At 39.9% G+C, this 23467-nt stretch overlaps 1 protein-coding gene across 2 annotated transcripts; it reads left to right on the top strand.

Annotated features, from left to right (window-relative positions):
* Positions 1 to 1583: 1583 nt before the first annotated feature.
* Positions 1584 to 23467, top strand: atp2a2a (ATPase sarcoplasmic/endoplasmic reticulum Ca2+ transporting 2a). Of its 2 annotated transcripts, XM_079252097.1 has the most exons (21): positions 1584 to 2077; positions 3031 to 3048; positions 3127 to 3209; positions 5651 to 5755; positions 6721 to 6859; positions 13829 to 13909; positions 14382 to 14467; positions 14599 to 15063; positions 16366 to 16454; positions 16568 to 16670; positions 17478 to 17609; positions 17707 to 17826; positions 17913 to 18131; positions 18213 to 18548; positions 18669 to 18889; positions 19075 to 19277; positions 19400 to 19485; positions 19567 to 19700; positions 19948 to 20065; positions 20309 to 20429; positions 22333 to 23467. In XM_079252097.1, the coding sequence occupies exons 1-21, from the start codon at positions 1960 to 1962 to the stop codon at positions 22344 to 22346; spliced, it is 2991 nt and encodes a 996-aa protein (XP_079108223.1). In that variant the 5' UTR covers positions 1584 to 1959; the 3' UTR covers positions 22347 to 23467. The 2 variants fall into 2 exon arrangements, with proteins under 2 accessions (XP_079108223.1, XP_079108222.1); XM_079252096.1 differs by lacking the exon at positions 22333 to 23467 and having other exon boundaries at positions 20309 to 20777.

Below are 23467 nucleotides of genomic sequence, written 5' to 3'. Positions count from 1 at the left end.
AAAGCGTTAATTCGTTTTTTTTCTCTCAATCAGTTTTAAACAATATTCAAGGGTTGCAAAAGAAAAAAGAAAGAAAGGTAACATGAGTGCACTTCACTTCAAACAAACCTCTTTGAAGTGTCTCATGTTGTTCCCAACAAATGTCTTTATGGATGTTTCACGATCCCACCCAGCCTCCCATCGAAATGTAATCTGCTGTTGACAGCCAGTGTTTATGGCTCTTGTGCCAAATGGATCAAGTGTGCATTACGAATAGCAACTTGATGTCCAACTGGCTGCAGCTATGTTGTTATTGCTACAACACTTTGCACTTCTTGGTGCGCTATTAAGACATGTTAACAGATGATGCATGCCAGGACTGTAAAGCATCTTAAAACGACCCCTCTAATGAGGAGACAGGGGTATTGACCCAGTGCCTTCAAACCACTACAACAAATTGTTTTGCATATGGGTTTGATAAATCAGGAAACAAACAGGCTCCTGATCAGGTTTGCAGTGATGTTTGAAAGTTTTCAATGATTTAGTTTCCTTTATTTTTCTACTAAACTGTGATTGCTTCCACTCAGCGTCATTGTATAGCATCATCTCAAAGGCTCTTTACACACAAAGTCAGTTCAAGCCAAGCAATGTAATGCAGTTAAAGCAAAGCCACATTAGTTAAATGTATAATCACTTTGTTTATACAAGCCAGTTCATATAAAAAGCTAAGGAAAATCAACGGATTGAACTGGATCTCTTCTTCGATTCAATCCCCCATCCTGAACGTGCACAGAGGTGGGCGACAGACTGTCGGAGTCAGAAAACAAAACACAATTGTCCCTATGGATTTGTGAAGTCCTAACACTTTGCATGTAGTTTTGTATGACGAATGTCATCTTATTTTTTCTATCAGCTTCCTCTGTGCACTTCCTCAAAACGGTTATGAAATGCACATTTTGGACATATTTTTCTTGATCAAATGGGGTCCTTTGATCGTCATAGTTTTGAAGGAAACAGCTGACTCATTTTAGTCTTTAACTGTAGTATTACAATGTTGTTGTGCTTTTCTAATTTGTGTGAATATCTTGTGATGTTTTGAGCCATGAAGGCAAAACTGCAAGGAGTTTCACACACTACAAAGCACTGCTGGTTGAGGCTGTGATACAACATAATTAATGGGATTCCACTATTAGGGAACCTTCTGTAATTTATTTAAATACACATTTATAAACGCCATTTAATTGAACTAACATAAATAATCAGGAAATTAATTTTCTACAGAACAAATATTATTGACAGTGACCTGTTGGTAGAGCCACCAATTACTAAAGATAAATGTATCAAAAGGACACATTGAAAACCGTAGAGTGAGCCAGACCTGTGTGAAACCATCCAAATAAAAGTGTCCATGTAAGCAAGCATGTAATCCTCTAATTTCTTAGTCACTTCCTGTGTTCTTTCATTTCTCCCTGTATTGAACGTAGCTGCCAACATTCATCCAATGATGTAAATCCACATGCAGCAGGGAAGAGGGGCAGCAGTGAGGCGCTTTCATAAAACCAGGCTATCAGCACCGTGTGGAGCCACAGAGAGCTGCGCCACGGTTAGGCAGGGAACGGAAGGTAGCACAGGGAGGACCGGACCGTATGCGGTCCCCGACACAGACAGGACACTGCCGCAGACACTTTCCCACCATTTTCCTAGACAAGCGGACGCTCCTATCAATCTTCATCTAGACAGGAAAGAGGAGTTTGAGTCGCCTCTACAAAATTTCCGTCACTGCCGTGAAGAAATTTTTAATAGGGGCCAAGGGGACTCGTTAACGTCGCCGTCCGTGTCGATAGCCAGTCGAGTGTGAATGTACAGCTCTCAGTTGTCAAACTCATTGTCCCTTTCAAAGTAGTGGCAGTTTTACAGAGCCAGAGGGGTCTCCGTCAGCTTAATTTCGGGTGAAACTGGGGAAGAAGCCGCCTATCCGCCATGGAGAACGCTCACACGAAGAGTGTGGAAGAAGTTTACAGTTATTTCTGCGTCAATGAGAGCACAGGACTTTCACTGGACGAGGTGAAACGACAGAAGGAGAAATGGGGCCTAAACGGTAAGGCATTTAATTCAGACTTTGGAGCACCACAGTCGCTGTGAATCAGGACGTGAACGTGTCGCCGTAACGTGGGAAGTGTACGCCTGGTGCTCAGTTTGTGGGCTAAAAGTCATGAATGCCCGGCCGGCTCCTAAGTGAGCTGGCTGACGTCATTAGTGGTGACTTTGAGGGTTTCCCGTCTTTTACATGTTCACAATAATTACTTACAGGTCTCAGTTGTGTATTGCAACACTGTTTAATCACACTGACTGGTAACATGATTAAACTTACCGCTGGGTGACATTGTTGAAAAGTTGTAAAATATTGCGACAACTTTGTCATAGTCGATGTCAGTGCAAGTTAGATGTTAGATGTTCCTCACAACACTGCAACACAATCATCTTGTGTGTCTGGGGATCTGGCAGGCATATGACAATAAACAGAGGCCATCTGATCACTGAAATAACATCATCTGTCAGAGTTAATCTCTGCTGTCCTTTGCTTAAACAGCAAATGACAGCAAATATCACCTTAGAGGGCACAGGTGGGATAACACACTTTCCTTGAATTAGCTTTGACTTTTCTTGACTTGAATTTTTTTAAAATTTTCTACTGTGTTCGGAAATTTGAAGGATTAAAATTATGACAGTGGTACTGTTTGTTGCAAAATTCATTTTTAAAAAAAAAAGGTTTGCAGTTTGGTTTTATGGGGTTATACTTAAACAGAACCGTACAGTCAAACTATGGCTGAGATTCAGCACCATCGAGTTACCAATCCTGTCTCGCTGAACATGTTCTTTTGTTCTAGGAAACAGTTCCTTATCGAGAAATGGGAACTGATGAGCCCCATCTGAAAAAAACAACAGAAGAAATACAATTAAGTATTTATACATCACTTAACTTCTTTGTTCTCCTTTTTGTGTTTCGTGTGTTCTCCCTGCATTGATTCCCACATCTCTTCGCACACACAGAGTTACCAGCAGAGGAAGGTAATCACTGCTGCCACTTACGTTTTTACTGATAAATGTCTATGATGAATTGTTTTTCACCATATGCTCCGTCTGCAGGGAAATCTCTATGGGAACTTGTCCTTGAACAGTTTGAAGATTTACTAGTTCGGATCCTTCTGCTGGCTGCATGCATATCTTTTGTAAGTCAGTTTTGTTATTAAATATTGTGCATAATCTTGAGATTTTTATTCTTTTCCAGTAGTTCAAGGAGTTGATTCCTTCACTGAAAAGTTATAGGAGCTCACATCAGTCATTTGACAGTATTCGTTTCCCATCTCTCACTAAGAGTGTCTTTTGAAGTCAGGACTGCAGATAGGATTTCACTTATGTGATGAATGGCAGGTGACGCATTACACAGCGCATAGTGCTGCGCTGTGAACGTCTTCAGTTTGTATAGCTGGCCTGAGGTTATACTCACTTAGCAGGGAGCTAAACAGCTGAGGAAGCCAGCGACTCATCTGAGGAATGGTGACAACAGCAGTAGCAGCATTGAGTTGCCATCACCCTGCGTTATGTGTAGTAAGACATCTGAGTCGTCAAGCCTGACTGCTGTGTAATGACTTACCCTGGTCTCGCTCAGCCAGCTGACTTTTAGTACCTGACAGATATTTACTAGTGGGCTGCTGTTATGCAATAACATTTCCATTTAGTATAAACAACAGTTAATATAGTAATGCAAATAAAATTAAGTGGTTTCATGTGTATTTTAGGTTGCAAAGAATGAAAACACATTTTGAATTATATTGAAAGTTAAAGGAGAAAAGGGTTGTTTTGACTTTCTTTTTTAGTGATACATTCAAGACAGAAATTAACCTTTATGACTGCAGGGTAACTATTTTTCATATTGGTATTAACAACTGCACTGAGGCTCCCTCTTTGTTTGCATGTATGTGTGAGTTGGTATGTAGTTTGCAGTGCTCAGTCAGGTGATACAGAGGTGTCAGTGGCCGCTGTCTGACAAGGGAACAGAGCACCAGTCCAGACCTAATTTGGGCCCTCACCCTTCTGTGGGAGGTTCTTTCCATCAGACTAATGCACAGCATCGGTGTAAATTTACCACATACCCACCGTGCACCCATTAAAGCAGCTCATTAAACAGAAACATCCAGGACACAACTTTAAATGTTGGTTTTGTTTGAATAACAGTAGTTTCTGGTCATGATTCAGACCAGCAGCTGTTTTGAAAAAAAGTGTGTTGTGAGCCAAGAGGACAAAATGTTCTTATCTGCTGCATGTAGAGGATAAAACAATTAAGTTACTTAGTGGATTAGATGTTTGAGAGACAAGTAATTGACAGTTATTTGGGTAATTGATTACTACTGGAAGCCTTTAACAAAACTTTTTTTATTATTATTTTACCTTTTGTAACATGTAACATTAATTTCTAAATGATTAATAAGTAAAAAGATAATTAGCATTAAACTACAGTGACAGAATTATTTGTTTCAAAGCTAGTATTTCTATTAAGCGCAAATGACATAAATCGCGTGGGAACCATTAAGCAGTGTGCGTCTGTATTTTATAGCTATTAAGTTGTTCTTGTCATTTGAGTTCAACAATGCTTAATGTCTTTGGCATTCACAATAGTCAGCTACGTAGATCTTAGTAGGATTGATTGCTTTATTACATTATGGGAGATTATCTAATTGCTGGTGACGCACAAGATAATTTTGGGACAGCTTCTTTTTCTTCTTTTTTCCTTTCAACCGGAACAGCAAATGAACTCATTTGGACCCAAATACACTTTCAAGTGTGACTTGTTGAATGAACAACCAGATGAAGATAAAGACTGTTTTCCCTCCTGGAAGAGTTTCGTGTCTCTACTGTTTGCTTATCTTTTAGTTTTGATGCAAGTCCGACACGTTTAAATCCTTAAAGCCATCAACAATGATCTGTTTGCATTGTTAATTAGTTTTTCTGAAGCATCCTTCCACGGTTAGTCAGCACTGTGCAGTTACTTTTCCTAGAAATAACATATTCACATCAACAGTTTCCTGCAGTAAATTAGATATATATGCATTGTCGTTTTCCTTGGATAAATCTGTCTGCACATGTTGTTTGTGATGTAAGCTGAACCTGTGATATTTTCAGAAAGTTAGCTGAAGACATGTGTTCACTTTAAGTAGATGTACGTGTTCAGTGTGTGTTGTTTTTCATTTACAAGTACCTTAAGTGTTTTTTTTATGAAAAAACATACAGTATGATCCAAGCTAACAGTCTGGTTGATATAGCAAGATTCGGGTAACCTATGACTGGAATGAAGCATTGTTAGGAGATATAAACATCACCAGCTGAAAGAAAAATAATAAAGTTATTGATTAGGGTAGAACAGATTTTCTTATGTAAATTAGCAGTTCTTTTCTATTTGGATCTTTCTTTTTTCATAAGATGATCTGAGTTACATTAAATTTGTTTAGCAGATGCTTTCATTTGAAGCAGGAAACAGATTGTGGCCACTGTGGGCTACATATCTCACCCAAGGATACTGTAGCATGCTGACTGTGGGAAGTTGGGATCAAACCAGTGACATAATGATCAACAGACAGTCGATTCAGGAATGGTTCTTTCTCACCGTTTTCAGGTCTTGGCCTGGTTTGAGGAGGGCGAAGAAACTATCACTGCATTTGTGGAGCCTTTTGTGATTTTGCTCATTCTCATTGCCAACGCCATCGTCGGAGTGTGGCAGGTAGGGTGGTGCAGTGCATCATGGGAAATCCCTGCATGTATGTTATATATTCTGTGTCTGAACAATATAGATGGTCGTTAGCTGAACTGAATGAATATTTTTTACTTTCTTAAATATATTCTTATATATGCTTTATATATTTCTTATATGTAAGTGAATCACGTTTTATTAGCAGAACAGTGTTTTGTTGATGTTATAAGAAAAAGACACTTACAGGTAACTATGCAGTCTGTGTTTAAATGTGTCAAATGCCTCTAAAACCAATGTATTAAGTTGAAGTTACAATTAACCTGAAGTTAATGAGCTATGGGGGGAAATCAATAACCTCAATTCAGTGCCATACAGTACATTTTGTTCACTGCAGTGTCGTTTTACCAGGAGCATCCAGTATGTTAGTCCACATGGTCAGTGTGAAATACAGTCATCTGTTTTTAAAAAAAAATACACAAATCAGCTATAAGTTGCTGAAATGCTCACTTTAAAGCTAAATATGGAGTAAGACTTTCAGAAATGCACATCAGTTACTATATGCTTGATTTAATGCTTCAGGTTGTATCAGTGTGGCATTGAGCTGTGAGTTGATGGTTTTATCATCAGACTGTAGATAAACACTGTGTGCTGAAAGTTATTTTTGTCTCAAAGTGGGCTTCCTATTGAATTATGAAAAAAAAAATGTGTAGGCAGTTCATCCTGAGTGAAGCATGCTTTGCTGATGAAAGATGCTGGTGAAGGGTAAAACTGGAAAATGGCAGAAGGCAGAAAATGTTATAAATTAGATTTTGAAAGATTTAAACCTACATGTGACCCATCAAAACCATGAAAGAGCCTCTCGAATCTTGCCCCAAACAGAAACTGTCTTCATATTTAGTCCAACAGAGTTGAGAACATCTGGCTGTGGATGTGATATCAGTTCATTTCAGAGCATTTAGGAATGTTGGCTCTACCTGTCATGTTCTCCCCTCCAGGAACGCAATGCAGAGGATGCCATCGAGGCTCTGAAGGAGTATGAGCCAGAGATGGGGAAAGTGTACCGACAGGACAGGAAAACTGTGCAGCGGATCAAAGCCAGAGACATTGTGCCTGGTGACATTGTGGAGGTGGCTGGTAGGTTTCTCTGCGTCACACACTCCTTACTTAAACACACACTAGTTGGTTACTTGCCGTTCTCATCTATTTATGTTTTTCCTTCAGTTTCATAATGAATGTGTTTTGGAAATTTGTAGATGTTGATTTGATTCAGGGAATTTTTCTCAAGCGAAGGCAACATCTGGACATCACATGAACGAAATTGGAGCACACCCTGAAATGAACAGAAAATCAGAGATTTAATGGCATCACTACTGCAATGAAAAATGCTTTTGTTTCATTGTGAAACAGCATCTTTATGTGTAAGCAGCTTTATTTAGAGATCCAAAAACACACTTTCTGCTTTCATATTATAGTACCTCATCTGTGTTCAGCTCTGCCTCAGGTACTCTGGACAGATCATCTGAGTCCAGCTATGGTCATGGTGTACATTTAGCACAACCCCCTCCCTATCCCCAAGAGCCACTGTAGGGGTGACTCACCCTGCAAGAGCAGTGTATTTTGGGATGGTCCTATTAACCCATTGTCTCTACGGGGTGGGTGGAACTGCTATTAAAGCTCACTTATGTGCGTGTATTTTTTCTACACACATTAAGTTTTAGCTCAGCTCGGGAACGAGCATCTCCTGCATCCTTCCAGCGCATCCTGACTGTGAAGCTTCCCACCGAACACTCTGTGAACTGAGCGCAGGAGCGACTGGCTCTTGTGAGGTCAGGTCAGCGTATTCCAGCAGCTGAAATCCTCAGGATGTGAAGCTTTGATTTTTAAAAGTGCTGCCCCCCCCACAGCCTTACTTGCTTACATAATTCTGCAGAGGGGTGATCGGAAACCGGCATGTTGTGGAATGCTAAAGTCCTTCAAACACTAGCACTATCTTGATACTCTGTTTGACCTTAAGCCACTGAAGTGATACATAGATTTTCTGTGCATAGTGGTAGGTTTTATTTTTAGCCGTCATAGGCCAGTTAGATTATGGAATTCATTATTTATAGAGGTACTGACAGTCATGAAGGTGACAGGTGTCTGCCCCCTCTATATGTGCCCCTCCCTTCCTATTGGGGGAACATTGCTACACTGAGATTATTGGGTAACCTTGACAAGGACAAATATATATATAAAAATAAATATATAAAAATAAAGCAGAAATGTGCAAGGACTTTAAGTTTACTAGTTTTGATATGTTCTGTCCAGCTCCTATAAGTATGACAGTGCTGATCATGATATTTTGTTTTTATGTTGCAAAAGGAGCTGAGCATGGACAGCTTTAATATTTGGCTCAGGTTTAAACAGAAAGTAGTGAGTCAGACGAGCTCTTCTCTCACAAAAAAAAAAAAAAAAACTCTTGTTGAAGGCAGCAGGAGGCCTTGCTGTCAGCAGCATGAGGCTTACCCGAAAGAGCACACCGGCAGGAACCAAATGAATGTTTTATCCTGCAGCCAGGACAACCTCATCAGCTCCGCTCACTTCCTAAATCCTCCAGATACCTTCTATAGTGATTCCACTCAGGCTTGCTTTTTTATGAGAAATAGTTTCCTCAAGCTTCAAAGTGACCCTTTGCCATGCAGAGGATGAGTGTGATGACGCAGATGCTGGCCCAGTGGCTTCTGAGCTGAGATAGAGGACACAGAGATGAGCCCTCTGTGGGTGCCTCAACAGTGAGAAGAATATACAGCAGCTAATCTGTGCCGCTCCCTGTTAGGGTGCTGCTGCATGTGTTAGCTGTGCTTTCTACTCCTGCCTGATCACTTCTCTGCCTCACGGTCACCAAATCTGCTTGAAATGTGTTCAATATCACGGAGACATTTTCTGTTTAATGGATTTTCCAGGCTTTGATGAACAAAGATTTGTGATGCATTTCAAGCTAAAACTTTTTTAGAGCTTAATTTTCTGCATGAACTGTCATTTACATATGTTTAATTATACATTTACTGTCAATGTGATTGGCAGTTGTTTTATGATGTACAAACAGGCAACAGTCGTTAAAGGACGTTAATTAAACCCTAAAAATGACAAAAGCTGACAGCACATGAAGACCACCAGCTCCTATGAGTGGTTTTAAGTTCTTGTCATAACAGAACGCTCTGTTTACTTCCAGTTTACAGTTTGGTGTCAAGAGCTTGCAGATTTGGATGTTGGTCTTTTGTCAGAACAGTGGAGCTTAATGGGTTTATTCTCTGCAGCTTGTGAGTTTGTGGAGTTTGGCAGCGAAAGGGGGGGCTCACGTGGGGGGGCAGTGTAAGAGGAGGATCTCTTGTCCTATCCTTTTGTAGTAGAGAGAGAGATGGCCTTATAGGGAAGCACTTTGTCGATAACCGTCCCACCCCACCATGCTCAGTGCACAGCTACCCTAGCCATCAGCACCCGCGCCCACCACTGAGATTCCAGACACCACGGGATAGTACGCGGCATTTAATGTGGTCTGGCAAGCGTCGGTTGTCACTGAGGGACTGTCTTTTGGTGAAGACTCCTGATATGTCTGCAAAACTGAGAGAAACGGTTTCATTTTGCCAGCCAGGACAGCAGGTTTTAGAAACACAAACTCACATGAACTGAAGTGCAGACAGGAGGTGCACAGGGGGTTTTGTTCAAACCAAACAGTGCAGGTTTACTGAAACAATTAGACTCAATGCTTTGCTGCACATCATTCCACATTTAGGATTCTGAATTAAATATAATAAGCTCAACATAACCTTTGCATTGATGCAAAGGTAAAGTACTCCATGTTACTCCATGTTATAACAGTAATCCACACTGAAGCTGGACTACAGATTTATGGAGAATGTCAACTCAACAAGCACACAGCTCAACAAGCCTTGTTAACTCTGTCGGATTGTGTTGACTGGTGGGAATCCATGCTATGCTGCCTGGTTGGTTGTAGATGATATATAGAAATGTCTGGGTGAAGTCCAGGAAAGCTTCAGTGAGGAGCCTCACGTGCAAAGATTAAACTTGAGACATGAAGGGAATGTGCAGTTCTGACCTTTTGTCAGCACATGTACCGACTTAATCTGATCATAAGTGGTCAGCGTTGGGATTTTAATGGCTGCAACTGATTCATAAATTTTATTTGGACATTAAGAGGACATTACTTTTTCCAATTTTCTCCATTTAAATTAATACATTTATCAAACTTTGACTGAAACACACAGCAAAACCTTGAATTTTTTATTTTTTTGTATTTTACACAGACTCTGCTGTAGATTTGCTGCTGTGTTTGGGATCATAGTGCTGTAGTATGACCTTTTCTCAACCAAGCTTTGGTTGTTGGACAGATCATCTAACATTTTACTGTAAAATATGCCAGAAGCTTGATGACACAAAGGTGTCTAGGTCCGTAGCAGCAAAACCAGCCTAATTCATCATCCTTCGACTGCCATGTTTAACAGCTAGTATGAGGTGCTTTTGCTGATATGCTGTGGTTGGTTTTCACCAGTTGTGGTGCTGTATATCCCATCTCCACTTCATCTTGTTGTGGTTTGTTCAGACGCAGCCTGCTGCAGCTGTCTCGAGTGAAAGGAATAGAAATGGCTATTACATAAGTAGGGTCGTAGGTGAGTGTCAACCTAATAAATCAGCTGACATGTTTACATTTATGACGGTGTTACATTCAGGAGTCATGAAACCTGGTCAGCTGTTGGTGAATCTTAATTGATTTTTCCTCCTGGCTAGCTATAAACTAAACATCACTCCTGTGCTAACACTGTCTCCAGTAGAAACAAAAGGCATGAATCCAGAATATATATATATATATATATATATATATATATATATATATATATATATATATATATATATATATATATATATATATATATATATAATATATAATATATATTATATATATTTATATATATTATATATATTTATATATAATATATATATTTATATATAATATATATAAATATATATAATTTATATATTATATATTTATATATAATATATATAAATATATATAATTTATATATTATATATATAATATATATAAATATATATATATATATATATATATATATATATATATATATATATATATATATATATATATAAATTGTTTTCCCTCTAACAATTATCAGCCAGCTAAGTTAAACAAAGCATGTGATCATGGAAAATCAATGAAGGTAAATACAAAATGAATGAACAGGAATGACGTCTCCATTTCTGTTATGTGTTGACTTACTTCTGAAAGTGCATATGTATATATAATATATAATATATATATATATATAATATATACATATATACATATACATATATATATATACATATATATACATATACATATATATACATATACATATATATACATACATATACATATATATACACATATATATATACATATATATATATATATATATATATACATATATATATATATGTGTATATATATGTATATATATATGTATGTGTATATATATATATGTATATATATATATGTATATATATATATATATATATGTATGTATATATATGTGTATATATATATATGTATGTATATATATGTGTATATATATATATGTATGTATATATATGTATATATATATATGTGTATGTATATATATGTATATATATATATGTGTATATATATATATGTATATATATATATATATGTATATATATATATGTATATATATGTATGTGTGTATATATATGTATGTGTATATATTATATATATATTATATATTATATATATACATATGCACTTTCAGTCAACACATAACAGAAATGGAGACGTCATTCCTGTTCATTCATTTTGTATTTACCTTCATTGATTTTCCATGATCACATGCTTTGTTTAACTTAGCTGGCTGATAATTGTTAGAGGGAAAACTACACTGGACGGAGAAGAGGAAGCAGTTAAATGTTTGTTTTATCTGCTTGCTGATATCATTATCCGTTTAAAACCAAGTATTTGTATAGTTGCACACGTGAAAATTCAGCTGGGAAGTAAATAAGTAGGAGATGTTTTGGAAAGCTGCTCGATGCTTCGCCTGTTGATCTTTGTGAATCACCCCTCTTAACATCAGAGGAGGTCGGTCTTTTGTTCAGCTGCCATCAGCAGATGTACCAGCATGTTTGGTTCCTGGACGACTGCACCACACGCCATCCCCAAACACACAGCAAGTTGAGGTGCCAGCCGAAGCTGGCAGCTCCAGTTCAGTTTCCACCTCACCTGCTGTTTTAAAGTCATTTTTGGCTGTCACATCAGATGCAGTATATCACCAGGTGTGAGTTTAGTACACTATAAAAAGCTTGGGGGACTGTATGACCTGTTTGCAAGCACGGATGTGAAGCTGTAGTTGTGCAAGGGAAGGTGGTTGGACTGCTACTTAATGGGGTTGTTGACAGGTCAAGTGATTTATACCTTTCACCCCAGTGTCTGAGTTTTGACAGTGTGCATCAGTTTCTTTGCAAACAAAAGCAAGAATTGCTGTTAGAAGTGTATTTTTTTAACCTTTTTCCTTGCCTCTGCTTCATATAAGAAGTAGTTGTTGTTGTTTTTTTATTGTTATTAAAGGTAATGACTCAGTACAAGATGTCTAAGTGTCACACAGACATCTGGGATGAAATTTTTATAGCTCCAATTTCCCTTTTTGTTTTTTAGAAAATGAAAATGTATGAAGAATTCATAATCCATGCCACAGTCATAGTCTGTACTTTATAAGGACTTCATGCCTGGATCGGTCTACGCGTGAGTTTTTCTGAGAAGTAAAGCTTCATTTGAATCAGTTTCCAGATTCAGATGCTTTAAAGACGCAGAAAGTTGTCACTCTCTGCCTTCACTGGTAGATGCTTGCTGACAGATGAGTGTCTGGCGCTGCTGTCAGGACATTTACCGAGTTGCTGATCATTTAGCTTCACACAGGGTTGTAATCGTAGTAGTAAGTCAACACAGCATCAAAGAGGCTGAGATCCACATTATTATAAAAAGGCTCTACGTAAAGTTGAAGACGCGTATGCAACAACTGTTTAATGGACTCGCATAGCGACTTGTTTTAAAGTACCACTGGAGTGATGTAGAGGAGCAGTACCTCGCTTCCTCCTGTGATGAGGAAGCAGCTGCCATCATGAAGCTACATGTAAACCTGATAAACCAACTGGAAAACTTATCAAAGCCCATTTCCATTTTTTATTTTATGCATAGTGTATCCCGTTGCTAATTTCCCCTCCATCCTCCACAGACGTGGCTGGTTTCAGCTCACGATACAGAAAATACAATAAATTAAATGTTTGGTCTATAGTTTTACTTGTGCAGATTTTTAATTCAGCTCTGTGTAGATCATTAGTTATATCTAAATACTGGATCTTTGCCAAGTTGGCAACATTTCCTGGATTATAACTACATAATATTCTTGTAAATCTTTTGTAACAGTCTGACACAATTTACATTTTTAACTAGGCAGGCCTATATGTAGACTACGCCTACGGAACTGTGCCATACCCTGAGCCATTTCCCCAGTTTCCACCCCCTTTATGTACCATTTGGAGGTTGAATTAGGTCACAGCAATTCCAATGCACCCAAAATGGCCTTTTCCTTTGAGACAGGCCTTTTATGGCTCACAAGTCCTTCATTTCCTCCTCTTTCTTTGGTTCTCCTTCTTTTTCTCAACAGTGATTGCAGCAATGTTTTACCGCTGGGATGCACAAAAACCATCTTGTAGCGAGCTGTATTTCATTAGTTCACACGAACGATGACTTGTTGTCAGCAGAAAATATAAATACAATCTATTTGATCTCCATTTGGCAAGTCCACACAAAGACTGTAATTTACAGTAGTAGAAATTTGTGTGTGATAACATGAGATAAACAAACAGCTGCTCCTGTGGCCTAAAAGGGGATTTGAACAACATATGTGATGTTTGTTTCTGTTCTGTTTCAGCAGGACTCTCTTTCACTGACTTTATTTAGTATCATTTCCAGATTATATTTCTGTCTTTGTGCTTGTTTATGCATTTTCTCATAACTGCGGATGTGTTTGTTTATAGTTGGAGACAAAGTGCCTGCTGACATCCGCATCTGTTCAATCAAGTCCACAACTCTGCGGGTAGACCAGTCCATCCTGACAGGTGTGACTTTTGAGCTGTTTTTACAACTTAATGTGTTTTTCTAGTCTGAGTGCTTATTTTTAAGTGCAAAGTGTATCTATGAAATATGTGCATTTTGCATGTTTTACGGTGTAGAGCTGGTGAAATTCTCCTTCACCCCGTGGGTCGATGTAAAATTATTTCAGATCTTTTTCCATCATTTTAAAACCTAATTTCATCTGAATTCATTCACCATTATTATACCTGCTAAGACACATTTTTGGTTTCAACTTTCTAAATAAATGTATGAAAGACTGACACAAGCTGATTGATGACTAATATGATTGTTGGAGGCAGAGCTCTGTTCTGACGCTGCTCCCAGTGAACACATCAGAGCGTGAATAGAAATATTTGTTTGACAGATGGATGTAACATGACTAGCTCACTTCTGATAGCCGGCCATGTTGCAGACAGACAAACTCATTAATTCTGATGGCCTGTGTTGTTTCTGTAGGTGAATCTGTTTCTGTCATCAAACACACCGACCCCGTGCCCGACCCCCGAGCTGTCAATCAAGACAAGAAGAACATGCTTTTCTCTGTGAGCTGCAATTTAACTATATTCCCCTGTGACTGCTAGTTTGATAGTATTCGACTTTTTGAGAAAAGCTTGCTTGTTTTCTGAATTTGAAGATGTGATGCTATTAGATGCATTTGAACATGTTATTTCAGGGTACCAACATTGCAGCGGGGAAGGCTGTGGGAGTCGTCGTTGCTACTGGTGTTAATACAGAAATCGGTAAGATCCGTGATGAGATGGCGGCCACAGAGCAGGAGAAGACGCCTCTGCAGCAGAAGTTGGATGAGTTTGGCCAGCAGCTGTCCAAAGTCATTTCCATCATCTGCATTGCCGTGTGGATCATCAACATCGGTCACTTCAATGACCCCGTCCATGGTGGCTCCTGGATCCGTGGGGCAGTTTACTACTTCAAGATTGCCGTCGCGTTGGCCGTAGCTGCCATCCCGGAAGGTCTTCCTGCTGTGATCACCACCTGCCTGGCCCTGGGAACCCGTCGAATGGCCAAGAAGAACGCCATTGTCCGCAGCCTGCCCTCTGTTGAGACCCTGGGCTGCACCTCTGTCATCTGCTCTGACAAGACTGGTACCCTGACCACCAACCAGATGTCCGTCTGCAGGGTAAGCTTCTCACACACATACTTGCACACACTCTCTTGCTGCATTGCTGAGTAGTTTGTCAGAGCCCCATCCTCTCTGTTCCTATCCCATGTTTGAATAAAGTCTCAGAAGTAACTGTGCGAGTCACTGAAAATGTGCTTGTCAGCAAAAATGTTAATACTCAGCAAGTATTCGGAGTCAAGTTTCCTTTTGATCAGGTATCCAAGTTATTTAACAACACTGTGAAATGCTGCTGTTCCTCTAATCTTCGTTGAGCTGTCGGATGACTTGCAGTGCTGCTGTTGCATAACTCGCCTTGCATCCCTGAGCTGTAAAGCAGCCATCCTGTTGTTCCTTTTTATCTGTAAGCAGCACCCCACAGAAACTTGGCCCCACATAAAAAGGAGTTGTCAGCAATTGTTGAATTTTCAGTCTGAGTTTAATTTTTTAATTTGTTTGTCTGCAGTTTGTACAAGCTGCTTTTAACTGCAGTTTAAGTGCAGTTATAATTATACACATAGAGGCAGATATTAAACATCAACATCAGGATATGCAAACAAAATCCCTCCAAGAATTGTGCTAATTAAATTTTTAAGAAAAAATACTTATTTTATACATTAATCTCAACATTGCAATGTGTTCAGTATAAACATCTGGATCACATGCAACAAAAATGGCTACAGGAATAAAACTAGTGTACAGCTCTACCTCAGTCATGCTAGCTGTCTTCTTGTTTAATAGTGTTTACACAGAGTTCTTATTCGATGTCTTGCCAAGCCCGAGGCAGTGAGTAATGAGGGCCCACTATCTTGAAATCTAAATAAGAGGTTCATGTTTTACCTGCAGCATGAGGAGGATGCGCGCGCGTGTGTGTGTGTGTGTGTGTGTGTGTGTGTGTGTGTGTGTGTGTGTGTGTGTGTGTGTGTGTGTGTGTGTGTGTGTGTGTGTGTGTGTGTGTGTGTGTGTGTGTGTGGCGCAATCAGAGCTTCCTAAGAAATGGGGCCTGGTACTGCAAATTTTTAAGCTTCCTGGCAGACTCATCTGTTTACTTTTGAGGTGAAGCTCACCATCCCTTTCTCCTATTAGGCAGAGCGCCACCCAGCCTGGCCCTATCAAAGACACACTTTGTAACACTGCAGGCTTTCACTACTCGGGTTCACCTCAGGTTTCAGCAGTGTGTGGTGCCACCCACTGTGTCGCTGATGAAGCTGGCAGTCCATTTAATCACTGACTTGATGAACTGATGTCTGCTTTTAAGTTTTTTTCCCCCTTCCAGAGCAGATCATTCTCATCTGTGTCTCATCTGCTTTTTTTTATTTCCAGATGTTCATTGTCAACAAAACTGAAGGTGACAGCTGTTCACTGTCAGAGTTTACCATCACAGGTTCCACCTACGCTCCAGAGGGAGAAGTGTGAGTACTTACTCAGCTCCTATATAATGCAGAAGAGGCTACAATACATGCGGGTTTGCAGAATAGGGGTGTGGTCCTGTTTTTATTTAGCATATCTGTGTAATTGTCCTTAGGTACCATGATGGAAAAGCAGTGAAATCCTCCCAGTATGATGCTTTGGTTGAACTGGCCACCATCTGTGCTCTGTGTAATGACTCCTCTCTGGACTTTAATGAGGTCTGCAATCTTCATGTTTCTTGCTGTTTGGTTTATAAGTAGAAGAAACATTTCAATCTTTCTGCAAACCAGGGGTGTCAAAGTCATTTTATTTCAGGGGTCCCATACGGCACAATTTGATCTCAATTAGGACTCACCTATAAAATTAATTTGTTCATTTATTCATTTTCCGTACCGCTGACGCCCATTAAGGAGTGCAGCGAGCTGGAGCCTATCAGTCTCTGGGCGAAAGGCAGGGAACACAAAGAAACAAATAAAAGCATAAAAACAAAATAATCCTCATTTTTCCTTTTATTTTAGTGCAAGGAAGTATAATTCATTGTTTGCATTCAATAAATTGTTTTTGTTTTCATAAATCCTTATGAACAGTCTGAAATTTTGTAAAAAAAATAATTGAACAATAGCAATATTGTGCTTCCGTCTATCATTTACACATGCATTGCATCGTAGAAATCACAACAGAGCTACAAAATCACCAAACATTTAATCACACATCACACATACCTGGAACTGAAAAACACAGCATTTCCCATTTATGATTCCAGCTAAAAGTTATCTTAAATGCACATTTTTATGTCTGTGTCGTATTTCTGACCACACGAAATGACTTTTTTCATCACACAAACTGACACTAACTATATTGAGTAAGAGAAGTATAAATATAACAAGTTATCCTGCTGCAAAAGAGCAAGACAAAAACTAGATTTATTTTTTACAATTTAAAAAGATCTTTTAATGTTTCTTCATTTTTTTTCTAATGTTTAATAAAGAAAGCAGAAATAACCTTGTATGGTTTTGATGTGTCAGGTGAAGGGTATGTACGAGAAGGTCGGCGAAGCCACAGAGACGGCGCTGACTTGTCTGGTGGAGAAAATGAATGTCTTTGACACCGAGGTCCACAACCTGTCTAAGATTGACAGAGCCAATGCCTGCAACTCGGTGAGTGACATCTTCCTCCTCCCTTGCATGCTCTGCACATTCCCACTGCTTCCTCTCAGCAAGTTTTTCCTCTTTGATGGTACTTTCACTGGAGCAGGTGATCAAACAGCTGATGAAGAAGGAGTGCACCTTGGAGTTCTCCAGAGACAGGAAGTCCATGTCTGTCTACTGCACACCTAACAAGTCCCGCTCTTCCATGGGCAAAATGTTTGTTAAGGTATGCTGAGAGACAAAAGACTGTAGCTTTGCAGGCAGGTGTCAGGCATGATGTAGATGTTTAATTTTCTATGTTCTACCTCACAGGGGGCCCCAGAGGGCGTCATTGACAGATGCACTCATGCCAGAGTGGGCAACAGCAAAGTTCCACTCAGCCCAGGCATCAAGGAAAAGATCCTGTCTGTTATCCGTGAGTATGGGACAGGTCGGGACACTCTGCGCTGCTTGGCACTGGCCACACGGGACAATCCACCCAGAATGGAAGACATGGTTCTCTCTGACACAGCCAAATTCTCTGAGTATGAGGTGAGTTTTTATTAAATTCATTCCTTTTTGTGTTTTATTTTTAAAACTGCCCGTTTGCTGATACAACTTGTCTCTCTCCAGTCCGACCTCACCTTCGTCGGCTGCGTCGGCATGCTGGACCCTCCCAGACAGGAGGTGGCCGCCTCCATCAAGCTGTGCCGCCAGGCCGGCATTCGCGTCATCATGATCACAGGGGACAACAAGGGCACAGCTGTAGCCATCTGCCGCCGCATCGGCATCCTGACAGAGGACGACAATGTCGAGCATATGGCCTTCACTGGCCGCGAGTTTGACGAACTGACACCCTATGCCCAGCGGGAAGCGGTGACTCACGCACGCTGTTTCGCCCGTGTTGAGCCTTCTCACAAGTCCAAGATCGTCGAGTTCCTGCAAGGATTTGATGAAATCACTGCTATGGTACGTGGCCTGAAGCTCCAACTCTGCAGGGTGTATCGACCTTTTTGGTCTAAATGTGCTCAGTTTGTGTTTAAAGTGGGACCTCGACGCGTGTCTCTGTAACTAAATGTTTGTCCACAGACGGGAGATGGAGTGAACGATGCACCTGCTCTGAAAAAAGCAGAGATTGGCATCGCTATGGGCTCTGGCACTGCTGTGGCCAAGTCTGCCTCGGAGATGGTCCTCGCCGACGACAACTTCTCTTCCATAGTGGCGGCTGTCGAAGAGGGAAGAGCCATATATAATAACATGAAGCAGTTCATCAGATACCTTATCTCCTCCAACGTGGGAGAGGTTGTTTGGTGAGTGTTTACCAGACCAGATGAGAGGCTTTATTTGCTCACATTTTTGGGGGGCTGAAAAGAGCATCCATGTTGCATTAATTAAAAAAATTGCAAACTTTGGTAAATCTAAAGTTTTAAATCTAAATACATCATTTGCTTGAGGCTGTCATTAGGTTTCTAACCGGAGTTGTTTCTCCTGACAGCATCTTCCTAACTGCGGCTCTGGGCTTCCCTGAGGCTCTGATCCCAGTTCAGCTGCTTTGGGTCAATCTGGTGACAGATGGACTCCCTGCCACCGCCCTCGGCTTCAACCCCCCAGATCTGGACATCATGGAAAAGCCACCTCGCAATGCTAAGGAGCCTCTGATCTCTGGCTGGCTCTTCTTCAGATACCTGGCCATTGGAGGTGAGCTAATTATTAGACAGAGATGAAAGGATGAGAGAAACCTTTCATCTACCCTCTACTTTGTTAAACCAGAACTTTGCATATAATAATGATGATGATGATGTTTTGGTTTCGGCTTGCAGGTTATGTGGGTGCTGCCACTGTGGGAGCTGCTGCCTGGTGGTTTACTGTCTCCGAGGACGGACCACAGCTCACTCTGTACCAGCTAGTAAGTCTGCCTATCTGAGAAAACTGCATTCAGCTGCTCCTAGCTCTTTTCTGTTCTCTGACTTCTTCTCCCTCCACACAGAGCCACTTCCTCCAGTGCGGACCAGATAACCCTGACTTTGAAGGTTTGGACTGCCACGTCTTTGAGTCACCCTACCCAATGACCATGGCTCTCTCTGTACTTGTCACAATTGAGATGTGCAATGCCCTGAACAGGTAAATACAGGCTCTTTTTTAAGCCTCGCCAACTTTACCTCTTAAAAATACAGCTGATCGAAGTGCTGAACACTGAAGGATACATAAAACATAAAAAGGACATCAAACAGATTCAATATAATACAAGAAAACCATGTATGATCTAAAATAACACAAGAGTTGGAAGAGTAAAGAGGTTCTTTAAAAGAAAATTCACTGTTAAAAGAACTGGGTATCTGAATCAGCTCATATTCTCTGCTCTGTCTAGTCTGTCTGAGAACCAGTCGCTGCTGCGGATGCCTCCCTGGGAGAACATCTGGCTTCTAGGAGCCATCTGTCTATCCATGTCTCTCCACTTCCTCATCCTCTACGTGGAGCCTCTACCTGTGAGTACTACCAAAAGTTAGGAATTACTTAGACTGACCGAACTTGAAATAAACTTGCATCTTGAATTTACAGGTGGTGGTGAATTTTGGATGTTCTGATCGACTTTCTCCCCTCTAGTGGTCTTATACCATTATTACAGATAGTTTAAATCAATGGAGGCTAAAAACAGAAAATTACACATCAGTTAAGTAGCTTTAAAAATACTGGTGTGCAGATTAATAATGAAGTCATTTCTCTGCCAGGTCATCTTCCAGATTACCCCTCTGGACACAACCCAGTGGATGATGGTGCTGAAGATCTCCCTGCCCGTCATCCTGCTGGACGAGGCGCTAAAGTTTTTGGCCAGGAACTACTTGGAACTTGGTAATCAGCTGGAGAAGCCGACCAGCAAAGGCGGCTCGCTGTCTGCATGCGCCGAGGGCATCTCCTGGCCGTTTGTGGCCATCACCCTGCCCCTGGTGCTGTGGATCTACAGCACCGACACTAACGTGTCTGCCATCTTGTGGCCTTGACTGACTCCAGTACACGACCCTCCCTGTGCACCAGTGTGAAGTGGACGTTAACACACACATCTAACACGGAATAATTTGCCATCAACACTGACAACCACTATCAGATCTGTTGTATTTACATTTTCACTGGTTTCATATTGTTGGGTTTAGGGTGGTGGGGGGTCATTTAGTCATATTTTAATGACTGATATTACATCTACTTTACATTCTTTTATGATCACACATCTCTCCAGTTTGACCCATTGTGAATGGTTAGAGATATGGAGATGTGTGTTTAGCTGTACAGAGAATTTACACTATTTTATGATATTAATATTTTATCATTTGGGGGAGGGCCGGGGTTTTGGGGTTAAGAGTGCTTAATGTGAACAGGATATAATTCTGATGACCGAACAGTACAATGCTAATCTGAGGGCATAGACTTGAATATATTTGTCCCGACATGAATCTCTAGTTATTTTTGAGCTCCATGCATCTTCCTCATTAATACTTATGTTTCTGCGTTAGGCAGAGCACAGCTACCTCAGTGCTGTTAGTATCACCCACCCGTCTGAACACTATTTGGTAGATCATGATTCAAAGAGTTGAGGTAAGCACCAATTTGTTTTGCAGCACAGAGAAACTCTCACACACACTTTGCTTTCATCTTTTTTTTTTTTTTAGCAGAAATTTTCTTTTCCTCTGTTATTTGAGGGAAGAGAGGACAAAGACTTCTTACCTGTTTGATTCAGAGCAATTTTTGATACAGCCTGTTAAATATATGTACTTGAAGAGAACATTTGTTTTAGGTTCAACTATTTTTCAGATTCAATGTCAGATTTCTCTTAATTTCACATCTTAAAAACAGCAATCTTTGTAATGTCTGTAAAATGTGCACATACTGTACTTGAATATGTTTAAAAGAAAAAAAGCACCAGGAAGCTGTTAGTTTCATCAGCTGAGCACAACATGAACAGTTAAACACGACTCTAGAGGCTGAAACAGCTGGTTATCAAATGAGTTTGTATATCTGTATATAACACACAAAGTAGAGCCAATGTAAACTTTATTTGTTGCTCTCATACATTTACACTAGTTTACTAAGGTGTGGTCTTAGCCTTTCTGGATACCTGCATCAACAATACCAGGCCAGTGAGTGCTGTGCATTTCTTTTTTTAGTTAAAAAGCTAACTGTTGTCTCTTCCTTTGCCGTCCACATGTTTACCTGCAGAGTGAGTACACTTTAAACTGCATGCCGACTACCAGCACGCTCTCATCTTCATGTGGTTGTTAAAGCTCAACCTTTGCACTCTGTCAACAACTCCTAATATTTATAGAAAAGGTTTAAGATAAAAACTTTACGGTACAGGAGTGAATGGTAAGGTTTGGTTTTGAAATGCCTTCAAGTGCCGCAAAGTGCCAGTTTCACACTGACTAGGAAACAGGAAGCACGTGTGTTTTAGTGAGGTTCGACGTCACTGGTGCTGGTTAGTTTTTTTTTTAATAAACTTGCTGTCTCTGAGATTTATTAGAGGCGATGAAATTAAAGTGCCCATTAAAAACATTACAGAATTGTCTGTATTAGAGTTACATAGTCTTTTATCATAACATGCTGCTTGTCCATAGCATGGCCTTTGATTGCTTCATTTAGAACATTTTAAATTATTTACTTAAAAGATGATACTTTAGCATTGTTTCTAAAATTCATTTTGTTTGTTTCCTCCTCTCTCCTGTTTTTTTTTTTTTTGTTTTTTTTTTCTTTTTTGTCCTTGCAGCAAAGGCCAAGTAAGCTCGTCTCTCCTCTAAATTTCTTCCAGAAACTTTGGGTTTTGTTTTGTGGTGTGCATGTGTGTTTTGGGCAGCACATCTTACAAGAGCTGCATGCTACAATGTGATACGATGACATGGGCTCATTAAGCTCATACAATATTGTAGAATGGCCATAAATGAATGTCTGATGGAAACAGCCAGTCCCACCTCATCAGTCCTTCCATCCTCCTGCATGAAGAGCCTCAGATGAAACAAGTCTCATGCTGTCTCCGTAGGCTAAGATCGAAGAACAACTTACTGTCTGTTGTACATGATTTCATGTTGCATGTCCACTTAGTCGGCAATCTGTTTTACCAGACTTCTCTAATAAATGGTGTATAGTATTGGTAAATTGTAGTTTAGACATTGGTCAAATAGTAGAAATAAGCTCAAAAACTTCATTTTTCCTAAGGAAATTCTTTTATGGGATATTTAAAAACCTAACTTGTTTCTTTTTTTTCCTTTTTTAAACTTTGGCTTTGCACTGAGATGTGCAACATGTTTGGAGAAGATTTAGCCATGTCTGGAAAGGCGGACATGCAGTGATGAGTATGCTTTATGATTGGCAGGCAGTCCTTCCACTGGCATTTTTCTTTTTTTTTTGCCAAACTGCTGTACTGTATTTTCAGATGATTGTACAATGTATCACATGAACCATTTCAGGTAAATAAAACTGTCATACATGAGGAGTTTACTCAATTAATCTGGGTGTCAAGCAGTTATTTCTCCAGTGTTATGGAAGATTAGCCATTGAACTTCAAATTAATGTAATCTTTACAGCAGCACACAATCTGGTATGTGAATATAATAGTGGTACAATCATGAAAAAGTACACACAAGGTTTTCATCATCAGAATTTTATTTTATTTTATTTTTTTTTTAAATCTACTCACCGGGCCTTAGAAGTCAGATGGCTACTTGACCAATGCACCATCAGAAGAACATGGTGGACATAAAGACATGGACATGGTCAGAAACTGTGGTGTTTCTCCAACGATCTCTGACATCAACAAGACATTTCGATCCAGACAGCTGCTGTTTCCTGGATTTTCTTTTGTTCAGACCATTTTTTTATAAACTTTAGAGATGGCTGTGTGTGAA

The sequence above is a fragment of the Telmatherina bonti genome, assembly GCF_933228915.1.
Source record: "Telmatherina bonti genome assembly, chromosome: 13".
NCBI lineage: Eukaryota > Metazoa > Chordata > Actinopteri > Atheriniformes > Telmatherinidae > Telmatherina > Telmatherina bonti.
This window is presented reverse-complemented; position numbering and strand designations above follow the sequence as displayed.

Coding starts and splice junctions, on each gene's coding strand:
- atp2a2a (XM_079252096.1), top strand. CDS start 1,960: ATGGAGAACGCTCACACGAAGAGTGTGGAAGAAGTTTACAGTTATTTC. Junction 17,827..17,912: donor TGGGCAAAATGTTTGTTAAG/GTATGCTGAGAG, acceptor TCTACCTCACAG/GGGGCCCCAGAGGGCGTCAT. Junction 19,701..19,947: donor ATGTGCAATGCCCTGAACAG/GTAAATACAGGC, acceptor TGCTCTGTCTAG/TCTGTCTGAGAACCAGTCGC.